The sequence below is a fragment of the Microchirus variegatus genome (genome assembly GCF_963457635.1).
Source record: "Microchirus variegatus genome assembly, chromosome: 2".
Taxonomy (NCBI): Eukaryota; Metazoa; Chordata; class Actinopteri; order Pleuronectiformes; family Soleidae; genus Microchirus; species Microchirus variegatus.
Window position 1 is genome coordinate 26,414,523 of NC_139803.1, and position 17,028 is coordinate 26,431,550.

The 17,028-nt window shown below is 39.4% G+C and overlaps 1 protein-coding gene across 1 annotated transcript in view; it reads right to left on the minus strand.

The window, feature by feature from the left end:
- Positions 1-12,966, minus strand: part of kcnip4a (potassium voltage-gated channel interacting protein 4a) — a gene marked incomplete at both ends in the record, with an annotated part of 123,011 nt that extends 110,045 nt beyond the window's left edge. The window contains one exon of the mRNA XM_083903000.1: positions 12,906-12,966. Coding sequence (XP_083759126.1) covers positions 12,906-12,966 — 61 coding nt within the window. The remainder of the gene's footprint in view (positions 1-12,905) is intronic.
- Between the last annotated feature and the right edge of the window lie 4,062 nt (positions 12,967-17,028).

Here is a 17,028-nt window from a genome sequence, read left to right on the forward strand (position 1 = left end):
ACTTTGATTAATTTACAATTAAATGCCATGCCCTGATGGTAACATTTCTTCACCATCTTAGCAGAGTGCTTTGACAAGCGGCCATGTTCACCAAGTAATATCTTTTTAGCATCGACATCATTCCAAGATGGCAGCAGGGAACACAGCGGTTGACTGAGCAAACAGATGTACGAGAGGATCAGGCAATGGAACAGTAGGCAAACACTACCGTACCTGCAGAGTGAGCAAGAAATATGACCGACACTAAGACGTCGTCCTTTCGTTGAACCCGTCCTCTGATCTGTTAATATACCACTACAGTTTTAATTAATGACAATCATTATGTAAGATACTTAATAGATGTAAAAACTCTGCATGTAGACACTTTGAAAAAAATTATTCACACCACTTTACCATATAAAGTTTACTACCCTGCATTTAGTTTTAATGACTTCCGCGATAGGTTGGCCATCAGCACTGCTCAGAGAGGTTGTTGTATTTATTTATGTCTCACCACACAGTATGTAGTAAACTGTCATACATTTATGTACATTATATGCAAATGATTTGTCCCAGGTCATGAACCAAATGGGCTTCAGCTTACATTTAAATGCACATAACATTAATTACTGCACGGTGATGGATGGCTATGCTTAAGGGGAGACGGCAAGAGTAAATCTAATAACTTCCCCTGAGATGAGCAGGGGCATATCGTGTACCTGAAAAGACAGGGTGGCTGGGAATAGAGTCACTGAAATTTCCCAGCATGCCAAGACTCAAGCCTGATTGAAATGGGTGAACAGATTGGTTACAGTGTTATGGTGTGACACGCAGTCTGTGGCAACACTTGTTAAGTGAAGACATCCCAAAATATGTATATGTCCAAATCCTGAGGTAGCCTTGTCCCCAATACAGTGAATAATTTATGCAACATAAGAAACTCTTGCAGCTCATTGATATTCAAGACCCTTTTCGTTGAATACTCGTCAATTCCAAGACCAGGTAGAGTTGACCTTTAAAGGGGGCATATTATACCCAATATATTTCTCCAAGCTAAACTAGTTCCCTGGTGTCCTAATGAACATGTCTGTGACATGTTTTGGTCAAAATACCATAAGGGTGGAGCACCACAGCAGTTCAATCACCCAGGAATTGACGTCAGCCACAGAGGCTAATGGGAGCTAACAGCAGTTAGCATTAGGAAAGGTGATCATTTGCAGGCTCTCGCAGGCACATTGCTGTCATATATAACATGTATCCACTGGACAGACAAATCCTCCGAGGCTGGAAGTTTGTGTAGGACTCTGTGCTGCACTGTGGAGCCAAGAATAGAACTTTACACAGACTTTGCGGTTTTTAGGATGCAGTTGACCTCGCCAGCACTTGCGCATGTTTTACGGACAAAGTGGAGCTCTGCAAGACAACAATTCCAGGAATTCAAATCATTTTAAAAGTGAGAATTATGGAAAAATTCCCATTCCCTGGAATAATGCGAATCATATTGCAATTTCAGTCAAAGAAACAGGAAATAACATTTTATAAACGCATGCAGGTCAAGAGGAAACAACCCTACCACAAGCATACATCATAAGTGAAAAGCCGAAACAGCCTTCATGACGCCTCATATTCATGATGAGTCATATTTGAACAATACAGGTAAGTGGACACAGTTGCAAACCAGAAAACAAGATACAAAAAAAAAAAAGTCATGCTCAGATTAAATTCACACAGGCTGCCGCTCATGTAACCGATACCACACATCCTTTCACCAACGAATGAAAGTCAAGACATTTCCCATCCGGTAAACCTGTTAGCACGAGCAAAGCACTGGGGTTGCAAAATTACAAGAAATTTAAAAATTGGAAACCTGCCATGGGAATTGACAGAATCTAAAAAAAAAATGGAAGGCTGGGAATTTAAATGTAGTTTGTGAATGACATATTGTAGCATAATCTTCACTAAAACAATCAGATTTGATGCAAACACAGCTGAATATCAAGGTTATTCCTCAAATCACAGGCACACAGCACGCTACTTACTGCAGGGCTATGGAGGCCACACCCCCTACATGCACTCTGCACACTTAAATGTAACACGTCAGGGTCCATTTGTTATGTTATATTGTTCTATTAATATGAAATATGTCTTTATAAGCTAGCAGAAACACGAGTGCCTGAGAGTCAATAAAGTTCACTTTGAAAATAAATGTGTTTAGTGATTGTAGTGCGATTACGGTAGCACACACACAATACCAATTGTTTCCATCCATTAAATCAGATACAGTTTGTGCATATTGGATAACAAATGGTAGATATTTGCATTGCTTTTATTAGAAAAGCTGTTGTGCATGAATAATAAAAAAAAAAGGCTTTAAGACAAAGCTGCCCAACTTCCCAATTGCATGTACAATTTCCTCGTACAAGCGTAAATTAGCAACAGCCTGGAGGGTAAAAAAAAAAACCTTTGACTGAATAATTGAGAGCATTATGTAATTTCCATTTTACCACAGGCCATCCAGTAAGGTCTCTTTTTAAACAGGCACTTCAATTTATGTCCTCAGTTTGTACTTTGCACTTAAATGAAATGGCCTTTTAAACCAGTGAATACATTAAATAACCAGCATCCCAAAATAGTCCGGATTGTTATTGCTCTTTTTTTCTCCCATTTCTTTTGTTGACATTGATCCATCTACCAATTTTCTCAATCTCACTCGACTGCCTGGTTAAACAAGTGTCTTGATTGTGGATTAAGTTGGGCACAGCGATATACAAATGTATGTCCATCCTTTTCAAAGCTATAACAACATAATACTGGGAGTACTTTCAACCTTTGTATGTATTACGTAGGGCTGCTTTTTGTTTTTCTTTCAATTAATCGATTAGTTGTGTTTTCCAAACCTCAAAATTATGTTGTCAAATCTTTTGTTTTGTCCAAAAACTTTTACTTTTACTGACAATGTTGTTATATGGAGCAAATGATCCAGAACACATTCATAGTTAAGAAGCTGAATAATCATGTTTTATTTCTAAAAAAAAACAAAAAAAACAATTAAATTGATTGTAAATACGTACCTCTTTAAATCTCTTCATTAGAGTGGCAATTATTAATCAATTCCTGAATTATTCTGCAACTATTTTGGTAAGGAAAACATATTTTCACACCATATTATTTCTTGATGGATATTTTTGTTGCAGTCAACCTATTTACAAGTCATATAAATGCCCCAGTTTCACAGACTGCTTTGACAGTCAGTGATAACTATCTGCTCCTGACATGGAGGAAGTTTTTCTCTTACATCCTGCCATACTAAAAATGTAGGGAAAACAACATTCTCTACATTTCTTTTTGTAATTATTGCATCATCATTGCTTGCCAAAGATTTTTTTACAAACAAACACACACACACACACGCACAGTTAGCAGGTCAGTCACAGCAGGACCAGACAGAAGACACATTGAACTGTGTGCATCAGGGATGTCTCTCCAAGCCTCAATCCAACACACACACACACACACACACACACACCCCCAACCGTGACTTTGTCCTCCAAAAGAGGGTGGATAAAATTAGCAGAATGCACGAGGGGAAGAATCCCTGGGGATTCAATAAACTGCAATGCAGTGTTTACAGATAGATCTTAGTGACGTACACTCCACGTGGTACATCTATTCTTTCTGAAACACGAGAGGCCCATTGAAGGCGTTCCTGCGGAAACGGCGGTTGTTCACTTATTCATTTCAGACGACCTGAACTCGAAGCCATGGTCAAGTCATCTGATAGCGGGGAGAGCACACGAACCATGAGGACGCAAACGTCAGTGTCAGATTTACAGAGAATACAAGTCGTCTTTATGTAATCATTAGGGTGCATCATTTGCCCCAATGTCAGAAATTCAACTTATAGCAAATAGCAAATAAATGAAAATCTGTGGAATATTAGCTTGATTGAATAGCATCTACATTTAGCCCTATAGGGCAAGGATTAGCGTAATGTTTTACATCCTATTTATTGTGTTCCACTTCCTGTTGGGAGGTGACATTTTGCAGACATGTTAAGGGCGAGTCTGTGGTCTGTGGTCTCACATATCACGTTTTAGGTGGATACAACAATACCTGATATTGTGAGTTACAATTTAGGACCGATTTCTTATTCAAGGTCCTTGAGGTCCCAAAGAAATGACACTTTTGTTATATCTCAGACAATAATGATGATAGAGACATAAAACTGGTACTAAATGATGCGTAATGTCCATAAATTCATTATTTTTTATGTTATTGAAGAAAAACAGATTTTTTTTTTCATGGAAGTTTACTTTGGCAAGTGATACTAGGTACAAATGGATTTTCAATTTTTTTCCAAAAAGTTGGGCACCAGTAACTAGTCTGATTAAGGAGCCCCACTGTCCCAGAATGCAACTGGCTTATTCTAATTACAAGCATCAACAGCTTCAGGTGCAACATCGAATCGAAAAAGGGCCACGCAAGATAATTGAAAACGGGTTTGGCACCCACCTAACAAACCTGCTGATACAATTACACGTCAGTCACAGGATCTGCTCATTATCATGCTTCAATTATGCTCCAGTATTAATCGTTGCACAAGTAAGTGTTCAGCACTTTCTAAAACGGGTAATCGACAAAGCTCCGGGGCAGGAGGCGAGTCAGCATAATTAAAGTGAACAGTGTGGACAGTCCATCAGTTCACACTTAAATGCTCGATTCCACACTTGCCTCCTCCGCACGTTAAATGGACTGTGCCAGCGATGGCCAACGTAGCATTCAGTTCAGGAAGAAAAAAGAAAAATAAGAGCACCAAAACGCACTGGCCACTTTATTAGGTACACCTGCTAAACTACTCTTTGAGCAGTCAAGACGAGCTGCTGATGTTCAAACCGAGCCTCAAGTAACTTTGAACATAGCATGGTTGTTGGTCCGAGTTAAGAAGAGAACTTTATGGTTTAAATTTGCTTTTGGCTCACCAACATTTAATCATAAAAGGAGACATGGAGTAAATTAGATAAGAGATAGACGTAAAAATCAAGAGTTAGAAATGTTTAATTAACAAAAGCATTCAAATGGACACAGATTGGACTCGGACTAGAGGAGTTTTTATATTATGTATTTGGTTGCCAGGGGAACTCTGTCGCACCACCCAGAGCTCAAAAGCTCAAACTCACTGTACAGGGGATGGGATTTTTTAGATTTACCATTTATTTTGGCTGCTATGGTTGACACCGTATAAGAAAGCCATAGCGTATAACCCATATAAGAAATCTATAGCTTTCTTATATGGGTTAGGGTTCAGAAACTGCTGATAACTGCTGATAAGTGCCTGGAAAATGACCAGCAAGCAGCTCTGTAAGAAAGAGGACAACAATGGGCCCTGTATCTGGCGTCCTTTGTACCTAATAAAGTGGCCAGTGAGTGCATTCTGCCAAATGGAAGTTGCACACACTTTTCAAACAAGGCAACAACCTCACACAAAACACCGCACACACACCCAGAGACACGTGTCGAAAAAACCTTTACGATTCCCCGGTCCCCTGTGTGTGTGTGTGTGTGTGTGTGTGTGTGTGTGTGTGTGTGTGTGTGTGTGTGTTGTTTTTCCGAGTCAATGTGCTGGATTGGCTCCATAAATTATTCAGCTGCAGCGCCTGCCATCTGAAGATAACGGTGGCCCTTTATCGGTCAGAGTGTTGTACAGAGACACTGCACTGGTGACTAAACAAGCACCTGGCGGGATTCAGGGCGTCCTCTGTGTGAGGATGTGTGCTGTGCTGGCACTGAAGCATACACAGGTATATGGTCTTATCTGACTGCAGGTAGCCCCCCCCCCAAATACACAAATGTTCAGCTCATCCAACAAAGGGCAGGTTCTTTGCTGGTGCATAACATAATTTAGACTTAAGATCGGACAGGTTCGCTGCCATTTCATGTACACATGTATGGCATTAGAAAACTAGAAAAAGCACTCGGAGAGCACAGACCCAAGGTAGCTCAGTGCCTACAAAATACACCCTGCCGGCGTGCGGCGTATACGTATCACGCCCAAGATTTAATCACTTATTCCTGGTCCCATTACGGACATTTCCTGAAAATGTCAGCCAAATCTGTCCGTGACTTTTCGGGTTATGTTGCAAACAAATAACATATATATAATAATCTTTTGTTCCACGTGCAGTTAACTATCAATTTGCTTCACTTGAAATATGATTGGGATTCTTTTAAGTCTGGTTGTAATGTGTGTTTGTGTTGTCATACGTCCTTATTTATTGTTATTTTTGATATATAGTTTTTGTCCTGCCAACTGCAAAATAGTGCCCTTGAACAATAGTCCTGATCTGGACTAAAACAATGATATGAAGATTAAAGGGTTCCATCATCTCAATTATTAAGCTTTCCTTTTTTTTGTTCTTTATTAGTTTTTGACAGCTGGTTGGACTTAAACAATTCATATATGTCAAGCTTTGAAAAGAAAATGTTATAGATAAAAACACAAACGGGTAAAATAACAGGTAAAAGACACCCTCCATTGTGCAATTAAAAAAAAATCCCTTTCCCTGAGATGCCACTTTCTCTGTATGACCACTTGGTGTCAGCCTTGCACACTGCATTGAAGCCTCAGCTTCCAAGCAGTGAGTTAAATGGTGATTGACACAACATTGGAAAAAAAATAAAGCACAGATAATTACTTAAGCCGTTTTAACAGCGACCGTTATGCAAACTGATACTTTACTTCCTGTCTATTTTCAGGTCAAGTCCACGTATCAATTGACATTTGTCTCGATCCGTTTGTTTATAATCTCCAACTGTAATTGAATATGTTCGGTCTCGTTATGATGGAGTCTATATTAAAGGCTGGCAGTGCCATATAGGACATGGACATTTGGAGGGGACAACAGCCCAGAATAGACCTTTGGTGCCCACCCACTTGGACCCTGCAGGAAGACAGACGGACACTCCAGTTGGCCACTCATGCCGGGCCAGCCCTCCACATACGGCCTGCATGATGTGGAGCTCTGACACCATTTCATCTTGGAGTCCTTGGCGAGATTCATCCCACTCAACATTCCGCTGTTTTTATCACTCGTTTTTAAAAAAGCAGCTCTCAGAAACGATGGGGGGACTGAAACATGATAAAGTTCACGAGAAGAAAAGGAGCTCAGAAGGAAGCACATAGCAATTCTTTGTGTGTGTTTATTTAATAATAATAGTGGAGTAATTAACGCAGGTGAGATTCAAAGCCTTGTAATATCTTACCATTACAAGAATTTAAAGGTGCATTATGTAATAAATCTAAAGCAACTGGCCGTAAAATCCTCCTAATATGTCACAGAGACTCAGGAATAATGTTCATATAACAAACTGAACTCACCAACAACAACAGTACGGCCAAAATATTTGCATTACAAAAAATCATGTTTATGTTTTGAAATCATGTTTTGGCATGTGGCGCCACCTACCGCCGTCTACCAATTATTGCAATCAGTAATCTCAGCTGCCGAGCAACCCCGGGTTGCCAGTTATGTCTGAGCTACAATGGCAGAGAAAATGACACCTAAAAGACCTCTGTAGTTTGAGTGTAGTAACCATTTTGGCCACATTCTTACATATGGCGCCTTTAAGAGATAAAGCAGAAAAGAACACGACAGAACACAACCAACAAGAAAACAGACAACATCGGATTCCTAATAATGATGCACGCCGTATTCAATGGTTGACTCATGTCCCAAGATGCACTGCAAGGTAGGTTTCACACAAAATAGGTGCCGAGTTCATCATAAGGCACTGGTTACACTCGCACACAAACTGTTCCTTCTCCAGTATAATGATAGCAATGGTCAGCAATAAGAAAGCAGTGAACAATTAACTATAAATAATAGTTATAAACACCTTCATGTTGAAAAATAAAATACATTAAAAAAATGATATAAATCACAGGGAATGATGCAACCAGTGCTTTTAGCTCCTTAGTTGTGAGGATGTAAACAAATTAAGTATTTATAAGTATGCGAAGAAAATGTTAAGAGGGACAAGTTGTGAGGGACTTTGAAGAAGTATGAAGTAAGCAAGTATTTTTTTCATTTTAAAACAGGACTTTGGGACGCAGAACTCGTCAGATCCATGTTTTCGATCCGAGGTCAAGAGTTGCGACTCATTCGACATCGGCTGTCCAAAGATGTCGAAAATATATGGCTGCAACTAAAAAAGATGAATAATATATCTATATCGTGACATGGGATACGATATTGTGTTAGATTTTGGATATCGTCGCATCATGATAAGGGATCTGGGATAACTTTTCCGTGGTTTTTAAAAGTTATTGAATTGATAATCATTATCATTTATTTTACAAATAAAAAAATACATCGAATTGATCAAACATTTTTTTTAAAAGTACTTAATAACACTTTGATTTTAAGCCTAATCATTTAAATATTAACCATATCAATGTGATTGTTTCTAACACGTAAATATCTTTCATTTAACATTAAAATAGCCACAGAAATAAAGCAAGTATTACCTGATATTAAAAGGTAATGAGTGTATCTTAAGGTCAGCTGAGATTGGCACAACATCCCCGCGATAAAGCGATAGATAATGGATGGATGGACTGATATTGGTATCGGCAGATACTCGAGTTTGTGATATCGGTATCAGTATCGGACACAAAAAAGTGGCATGGTGTCATCCCTTCATGAGAACATAGAATGAGAAACCTAAAATATTCACAAAACTATCCAATTATTTATCAAAATAGTTGGTGATTATTTTGACCATTGCCAAATAATTGAATAATCAAGTAATTGTTGCACCCCTTGTCAAAAGGAGTGTATCTTGGGGGGCATATGCAGTACAGTACATTACAAGCCTGAGGCGGGAAACTTGAAACCCTGATGGTCCCGTTCTTTAAATCAAGCAACTTCTGTTGCACTGTTCCAACTGTTACAGCAGCCGGTACAAAGACCCTCCCCTCACGAATGTCCTTTTTACATCACAGTCGCACTTATATGTCCCTGTCTTACTCCATGTCACCCCCCCCCCCCCGTATCCTCACTTGAGCCTCTTTTTCTCCACCCTCCACATCTCCTTCTCTCATTCTTCTCTGGCCGCACTCCCAAGGCAGATGGTCCAATGCAAGCATATGCTCCCCCCCCCCACTTCTCCCAGTCTCTCAGAGGGAAAACAAACGCTTGATCCAAAGCAAACAAAATCTGTCAGGGACGACCAGGCCGGTTCATGGTGCAATTAATCCTGGTTTGGCCAAAGACCAGCATCTCTTTCTGTCTCTCAGGTGGAGAGGAAGCACACAGGTGGTTTCAAATAACACACAAAAACTATTTCTTACTCACGGAGTCCACTAAATTGCATAATGGAGTCTGATTTTAAGACCATCTGATGTGTTGGAACGGACTGTTTTGTGAGTTCAACTGTTCTGCTGTGAATCTATTTATAGAGGGAAATGAAAGCAAGGGAAGCAGATCCCAAATGAGTCTAATCCTCATCCTCAATCCTCGATTTCTTGACCGCAAACCGTTGAAAAACAAGTAAGTAAAAGAAAGAAACATTTTCATAAATCACCCAAATTAAAGGGCAAATGTCAAAGTAACAAATGATGAGTACATAATCTGCCTTCACCCACTCTGCAATTTGCTCCAATTAGAAATTCTCCTTCGCAGAAAAATTTTTAAAAAAGAGTCACGGTAGACAGTATTGAGCTGCATCCCATTTCTCAGACTTGCCTCTAAAAAAAGCTAAAAAACACATCGTTCTGCAGGCTGACAGATTTGGAGCAGTTTCCTCAATCTGTACTTTTGCTTTACTGTGATCTTAGGAGCGCCAACTGTCAGATACTGAGGAAACACACACACACACACGTGTATCTAAAATACCCCACATGAAAATAACTTCATCATATTTAACAATATTGATCATCCCATTTCATTTTACACAGGAAGCTGAATCTTTCAAAATCACAGAATTAAGTAGGTTTTATCAACTTATTAAAAAGAAAATTCCATCCATGGTGAGATATGAATGAAAACATGAGAAAAAAGAAACCCTGCAGAAGGGCTGTTGCACTTGCTTTAATGGGAGTAAAAGTACACAGCTCTCCGTCTCAAACATTGACTCAGTGCTAAATATTGATCCTCGCTGTCATTGGTTTAGTCATGCATATGCAGATTTGAAGTGAGCCTGACCTTCTAACAGCTTTGATTCTCCACCTCATGCTCACTCAAAAGCACTTTAGGAGGAACGTTACACTTTGCCTCTCAAAAAAAAAGAGCCAGTTCTTCGTGGCGCGGACTCAACCACGCACAGAAAGTTTCCTACGAGGGTCCGATCGACGGTAAATTGATTGCATTCTTCACACAACATGAATCCACCACTATAACCTCAACCGGAGTCCATGGATTCTACTTGAGATTAGCAATTTGACCAGCATCCGTCACCTTCAACCCATCACACTGGTTCCCACTCAAATGCGATGCAAGTTTATCATCTATTTTAATGTAAATGACAACTGAATTTCCAAAATTGACATCTTTGATTGAAGAAGAGCTGAAACTAGCAATTGAGACCATAACCGTCGTCCCCTGGTGGCTGCTACTTCTGTCCCATGTCCTCAATTGTCTGTTTATAATTACGGTCTATGGTCTGGACAAAGCTGGTTCACTATATTATTCATGGTTCAATCGCCATGGTAACTTATGGTGAAGTTATTCCAGAGTGGGTTAGATTTGAGAGGTACTAAACCTCTGAACTAATCAGACCACTGTGAAAAGACATTATTGCATAAGCAAACATGTTTAAAATGAAGTGATAAATAACAAACTAACAATGTTTGTATACATTTGTGTGCCTACAGCGACTTATAAAACGGACATTTTACAACATATAATGCTCTTGTTATTTATAGAGCAGCTCAGAACATCACCAGCAGCAATAACAAAAATAATACAAAAGCTATTTTATAAAAACCCTTGATTTCCTCATAAACAACAGTACCATTTACTCAGTAGAAACAGTCTGACATTGTTATAGTTTGTTAATCATCAGACAAAAGCAAAAAACATAATATACAGCATTTCCTGTGTTTACTTATCCATTGTCTAACTTGTGAACCTGCTTCACTGTACACGTATAGAAATAACACAAAAATATAGTCGGACATGAAGAATCCTATTTCACTGTCTGATGTGACCTTTATTTGCATACGTTCATGCACAGTATTGCCAACTGGATAATAGCAGGAATACACATGCCAAAAATACAGAGTTTGCGTTGAGCGCTCAGCTGTTGAAGTGTAAAACATGGTGCTAGCCGTGGTGCTGAAAGTAGCACAGAGCAAACTTTGGAACGCTTTCCGTATATACATCATCCCTGTGAGTCTCGGGGATACAGCAAGTAAAAGAGGAAGAAATGTCTCGGGGAGCTGTTGGCAGGCAGCGACAGAAGTCACGATGGTGAGCTGAGCTGCGAGAGCTTCAAGCTCCAAGCTACTGATGCAAAAGAATCACTGCAGCAAGGAAGCAGCTCCTGGGAGGATCAACTCATGGCTGGGTGGATGTAGCATTTTTTCTGGGCAATCATTATATTTTAAGATTTTCCCTAGAGAGACACCATGATGCGAGGTGGAGAATGAGGGCAAACGATGTATATCATGGTAATGATTTGTTTCTGTCTATACGACCGTCGAGTGAATCCTGAGTTTTGCAAGTTTCAATACTGCCAAATTGCCAATTATTATGTTCTGCTTGGGGTGAACTAGATTAGTCCCAAATAGTTCAGGTACAAGTTAACAGGCATCCATGCTTTTAGAGAAACTATGGGGAGGACATTAACAATAAGCGATAACATGACACCTTTCCTGCATCCTCCACAACTGAGACATAGAAAACAACAGGGAGTGATAAATAAAAAAAGTCTTGACCATCACCAAGGACTTATTAAAGGTCTGAGCCTGCCCCAATTAACCCAGTTATTATTTCTGTGATTATTTGACTAAACAGCTACTTTTTCGATTGACATGTCAACATTTAATCTGCTTAAGGAGAACTACGTTCCCGAGAAATTAACCTCACCACCAGAATCGTCAGGGACTCGTATCCAAAGACATTAGAAGTCAATTATGTGTACAAACAAACATGAACCTGAGCCAGGATTGATGGAGCTGTTAAAGTGAGGAGCTTGAGCTTGAGGAGGGGAAACCTATGCACTATAAGTGACTGATCACTATCCTGGATGTTGGCCAATTACTGTGGAGGCGAGAACTCAGGGGAGGATTTGTACAAGGCTTCTGAATCCACTACTTCCAACAGTGCATATGTTTTGACTGATGCTCATTTGCTCAATGTGTGTGTGTGTGAGAGAGAGAGAAAAATATAGGCAAAATACACAAAAAAATGAATATTTTTTACAACCAAAAGCAAGAAATCACTGCTGATCACTCACAAAATAACACCAAAAAAATATGTTTTCCTTTCAGAAGAAGGCAAAAGTCAGACTTCAGAGTTACTAAATACTGCAGAAGCATGCAAAAAAAATAAACTTTAAGAGCAAAATGATACCAAACTCCATTTTTAAAAAAAATCCATCAATTCAATGCCAACCTTTGAACTTTAATTTCAACTTTCACAATTTCAGTGATTGGTAATGTTAAGAGGCAGTGGAAAGCAGCAAAAGTTGGATTTTCTTCTGCAAATGATGGTTATTCTTGCACAAATTACACGCCGATTAAAAGGGTGGTGTTATCAATACACAAGTAAAACCAGAGTAGGAGTATATATATATATTATTATTTTTTTAACACAAATCCAAGGCAACGTTAAATTGACGTTCTCGTAAATGGAGTTTGGTGAGGCAAGACAACGGTGCCATAAATCAATCAATCAATCAATCAAAACATGCGACTACTGTCCTACCAGGTGAAGAAAGAGCAGCATCAACCCGGCCAGAGATGGTCTCCACTCGCTTTGCCTGCATCGTTTTATCCGCAGATGTTCACTTTTTTCCCGCACGAAAGAAGCGCGTTTCAGCCACAGGAGCTCGTCACAGACTCGGCACAGGCGTTCGCACACAAGCTGATACCAGTTGCTGCTCATTAAACTCCAGCAAGTTTGGCTGTGAAGAAAAAAAGTGAGAGCAGACAGGAGGAGGCGCTAGATGGGGGTGGGGGGAGGGGGTTCGGCTACAAGCAGGGACGAGCACAAGTGGATCATCGCGCCAGCGCGAGCGCTCCTATTGGTGCATAAAGGTGTGATCTTCATATCTGTGGATAAGTTAAAGCTCCATAGCTTTATTGGCACAGACTGAATACACTAACAATAAGCATGTTTGCATACGTTTATGATAAGCTTCAAAATAAAATAGTGTTTCAGCTTTAGACTGTTAAACTTTTATATGAGGCAGCCAAGTGTAGAACTGGACATTAAATGGCCCCAGGGCCACATCCGGGACCTTGGCTGTTCCTGACCAGCCTGCATGTAATTAGGCTATCAGGGTAGTTAGAAATAATTCAGTTAACGCGTATGCTTTTATTTTGAAGCCAACGTTTCCCCTCAATTTGCATACAATTGCATTGGTATTGTTACTAAGTCACCTTAAATGTTGCCTTGCCTAATCATAACATTTGTTCTTGCCAGTTTGCAACTTGTGAAAATTATACAATTCTTTTACAATTCAATTACTTTTTTTTATAAAACAATATTTTGTTGTTTTACACAGCCCAAATAGACAAACCAACCAGTGTGCTTTTGGTATTTTGAAGAGGAAACTCAGGCTGTTGCAATCTGCAGTCTCACCATTAGATGTCACTAATTCATTCACACTGAACTTATAAATATCATTGGTTGTTTATGTTTTGTAATAATACTAATACTTGATTTGCTCCTAAGGAGAGGAGGCATTTTTTTGTAAATATGATATTGGGTCAGATATCGGGGGGGGAAAAGAAAAACATACGATCCAAAACATCACACACTTTGGAAAAAAGAAAAAAAAGAAAAAAGCAGCACCAGCATTTCAACTGAGTCATGTTGTGGGTTGTTTATCTCTTCTTTATGGGAGCGGGATATTTGTTACACAGTTGGAGCATTATGTTTTGGAAATGGCTGACGAGGTGGTTACAAATGTGCTGTTAACGGCTTAGTCGTTTAAAACGATGTGTTTGGCTCTGCAGCAACTCGAGGTTATGATATCAGAATCAGTACTGGACTTGAAAAAGAAACATCACTGCTGTTGAATTGTTGCAGACAAACAACCTCATATGATTTTTATTTACTGTTACACATGCTATACTGTGAGTTTTTGGTCAAATTTTGGACCACGTGTGGCTTTTTGGTCCAACTTTGGATGATGCTGTAGTATGACTTTTTGGTCACATTTTGGACGACATTTAAGGTTAAACTACAGCATAGACTGCTCTTAAATTGTTTTGTCAGTTTGTGATATGAAAGCGCTCTGACCATTACCCCCGTCTAACACATTTGGGAAAACCTAACATCCTCTGTGGAACTCTTTTGGCTGAATAGGAACATACCGCTGCAGCCAGGTTCCAAGAGCATGTGGGAATTTTTTCCAGAAAGACACAAGAGACATAAATGCACGCAATTAAACAATCACAGTTCTGGTTAAAATATTATTATTATCATTATTTACAATATGGTCAAATCATTGTCCCTCGGTGCATTATAACTGCTCTCTCTGCATACAGCACTTCCAGTCTCATAACTGTAGCATTTGCATCCTCTGAAAATCATGGCGACTCTTAAAAAAAATGTGGTTTGTTGAAGTCATTGCTCCAGAACCACTGCACTGACGGCTCACCATGTTTTTCCTCTTCCCTTCACACAACTAAACTGCAGCATAAACATTACACAATTTGTCAAACACATCAGTATGTCTGCGAACACCTCGCTGACAATTAAGATTTTTCCCACATGTACCGCAGCCGCACAAAGAAAATGAGCCCATAATATCCAGCAACAAAGACCACAATGGGAACCAAAAAAAAGAGAAAAAGATCAGCCCAAAAATAAACCAGTCTGCCTCTGTCAACATTTTTAACCACAGAGCACATCTGTTTCACGGCAGCGACGGGGACACAGAGATCTCAACAGAATGTACTACTGTGTCCCCAAGAAAACCACAAAGAACACACACAGTGGACACACGTTTACGTTAAACACGACAAAAGCTTTAGACGAATCATTAAACGGGATGAAACGTTCATTTTGCAGAGCGGGTTTGAAAGGAAACTGCTGACACTCGTCAAAAACAGGCCCCTCACTCTTCAATTGTTCTGATTGAGCGTTTGACTAAGAAGCTGGTTTATTTTTGGACGTATTTATTTGTAGAATATACTTGAAACGCACGCAGCTGATTAAAGTAGCCTACTTACTGTCGTACTCACAAGGTCCAGATGTCTGACGTGGATTGAAGCAAACTGTCAGTCATGCAATAACACAGAGACAATCTGCACAGCACAATAATACATTGATATTGTATTTTTTAGTAGTTTCGTGATCCTGCAAGACTCTCGATTGTGCTTCGAGTTGACAATTTTGATACTACATGGCTAACATGAGCATGTTAAAAAGTCGGTCTAGTGCAGTCTGAAAAAACAACTTTTCCTTGAAAGTAGAAAAAAAAAACATTACGCAATATCACTGCAACATCCTGTGTGACATCATGCACACTGTCTACTCTCCAAGTTTGTATTTTTTTTACATTTCCTGGTGTATACAGTATAATGTATGTTATTTATTACCTTTTTTTTATTGTTCTACTGTCCACAAATTCCAACCTTTGTGGAACAAATAAATGTATCTCGTGCTTTCATTATAGTGTCTGAGTCGTCGTACACATGGGAAATGTGTAACCAATAGTTGGAATTCGGTTTTTTTATAATCAATCTTTAATCTGATCTTCCTCTGCCCTGCCTGGTTTAATAAAGGTTAAATAAACTAAATACAATCTTGAAATAGAGATGTAAAATGTGTATTTTCTGAACTGTAGTTTCATTTTGTTGAATAAAAAGAACCTCTTTTACCCAAATAAGTGAGATACACACGTCCTCAAAGCTTCATTTCAAGCCCAACAGTGCACTGACAAGACAAATGCATTCCAATAGACAACCTCCGTTTTCCCAAGATGTGTGTGTGAGTGTGTGTGTGTGTTCTCGTACTTGCGGCATACTGAGGACCAGTGAGGGTTTTTAACCAACAAAGTGAGGTCATCTTTACGGAGTGAGGACATTTTGGCCGGTCCTCACTTTGTTTTCATTGAAATCACTTCCTTAGGTTGCTATAACATGCCATACATAATTTGTGAAAAAAAACAAAACATTTTGGACGACAGTATAGTATGACTTTTTTGTCAAATTTTGGACAACATTTTTTTTTTCAAAATCTTTTTCAACTTTTGGATGACATAGTATAGTTTGACGTTTTTGTCAAATTTTGGAGCAAAAATAATAATAAAAAAAAAAAATCGAAAAAGTTTTCCAGCCATTTTTGCTCTGGGGCTCCACCTGCAGACATTTTATGGTACTGCAACCAGTAGTTATTTGTAGATGTCATTCATAAAGTAGATATTTGTAATTGTGTTGATTTATAAAGTGGAAATGCTGGTCCTCACTTTGTCAGCAACCCAGTCCTCAGTATGCAGCAAGTACAAGAATGTGTGTGTGTGTTTTGTGTGAGTGTGGGCCAGTGTCTGCATCCGTCTCTGTGAACAATGACTGATACGTTTTTTGGGGGGGAGGGAGTGCCTATAAATAACAGGGCACCTGGACAGTGGTGACGAAGCCAAAGATGTGCTCAGAGAGACTGGCACAGGTAGATGGATGGCAATGTGAGGGCATTAATGAGAGCAGAGGTCCACCGACACATGGGGGACGAGAGTCCTGCAGATGGCTTGATGTCATCATTATATGACAGTGTGACTGTGGTGAAAAAAGATGGAAGGCAGCACACTGGAGACTGATAGAGCCTCATTCTTCCTAATAATCACAGGAAGACTTTGGGGTAAAAAATAATAACATTT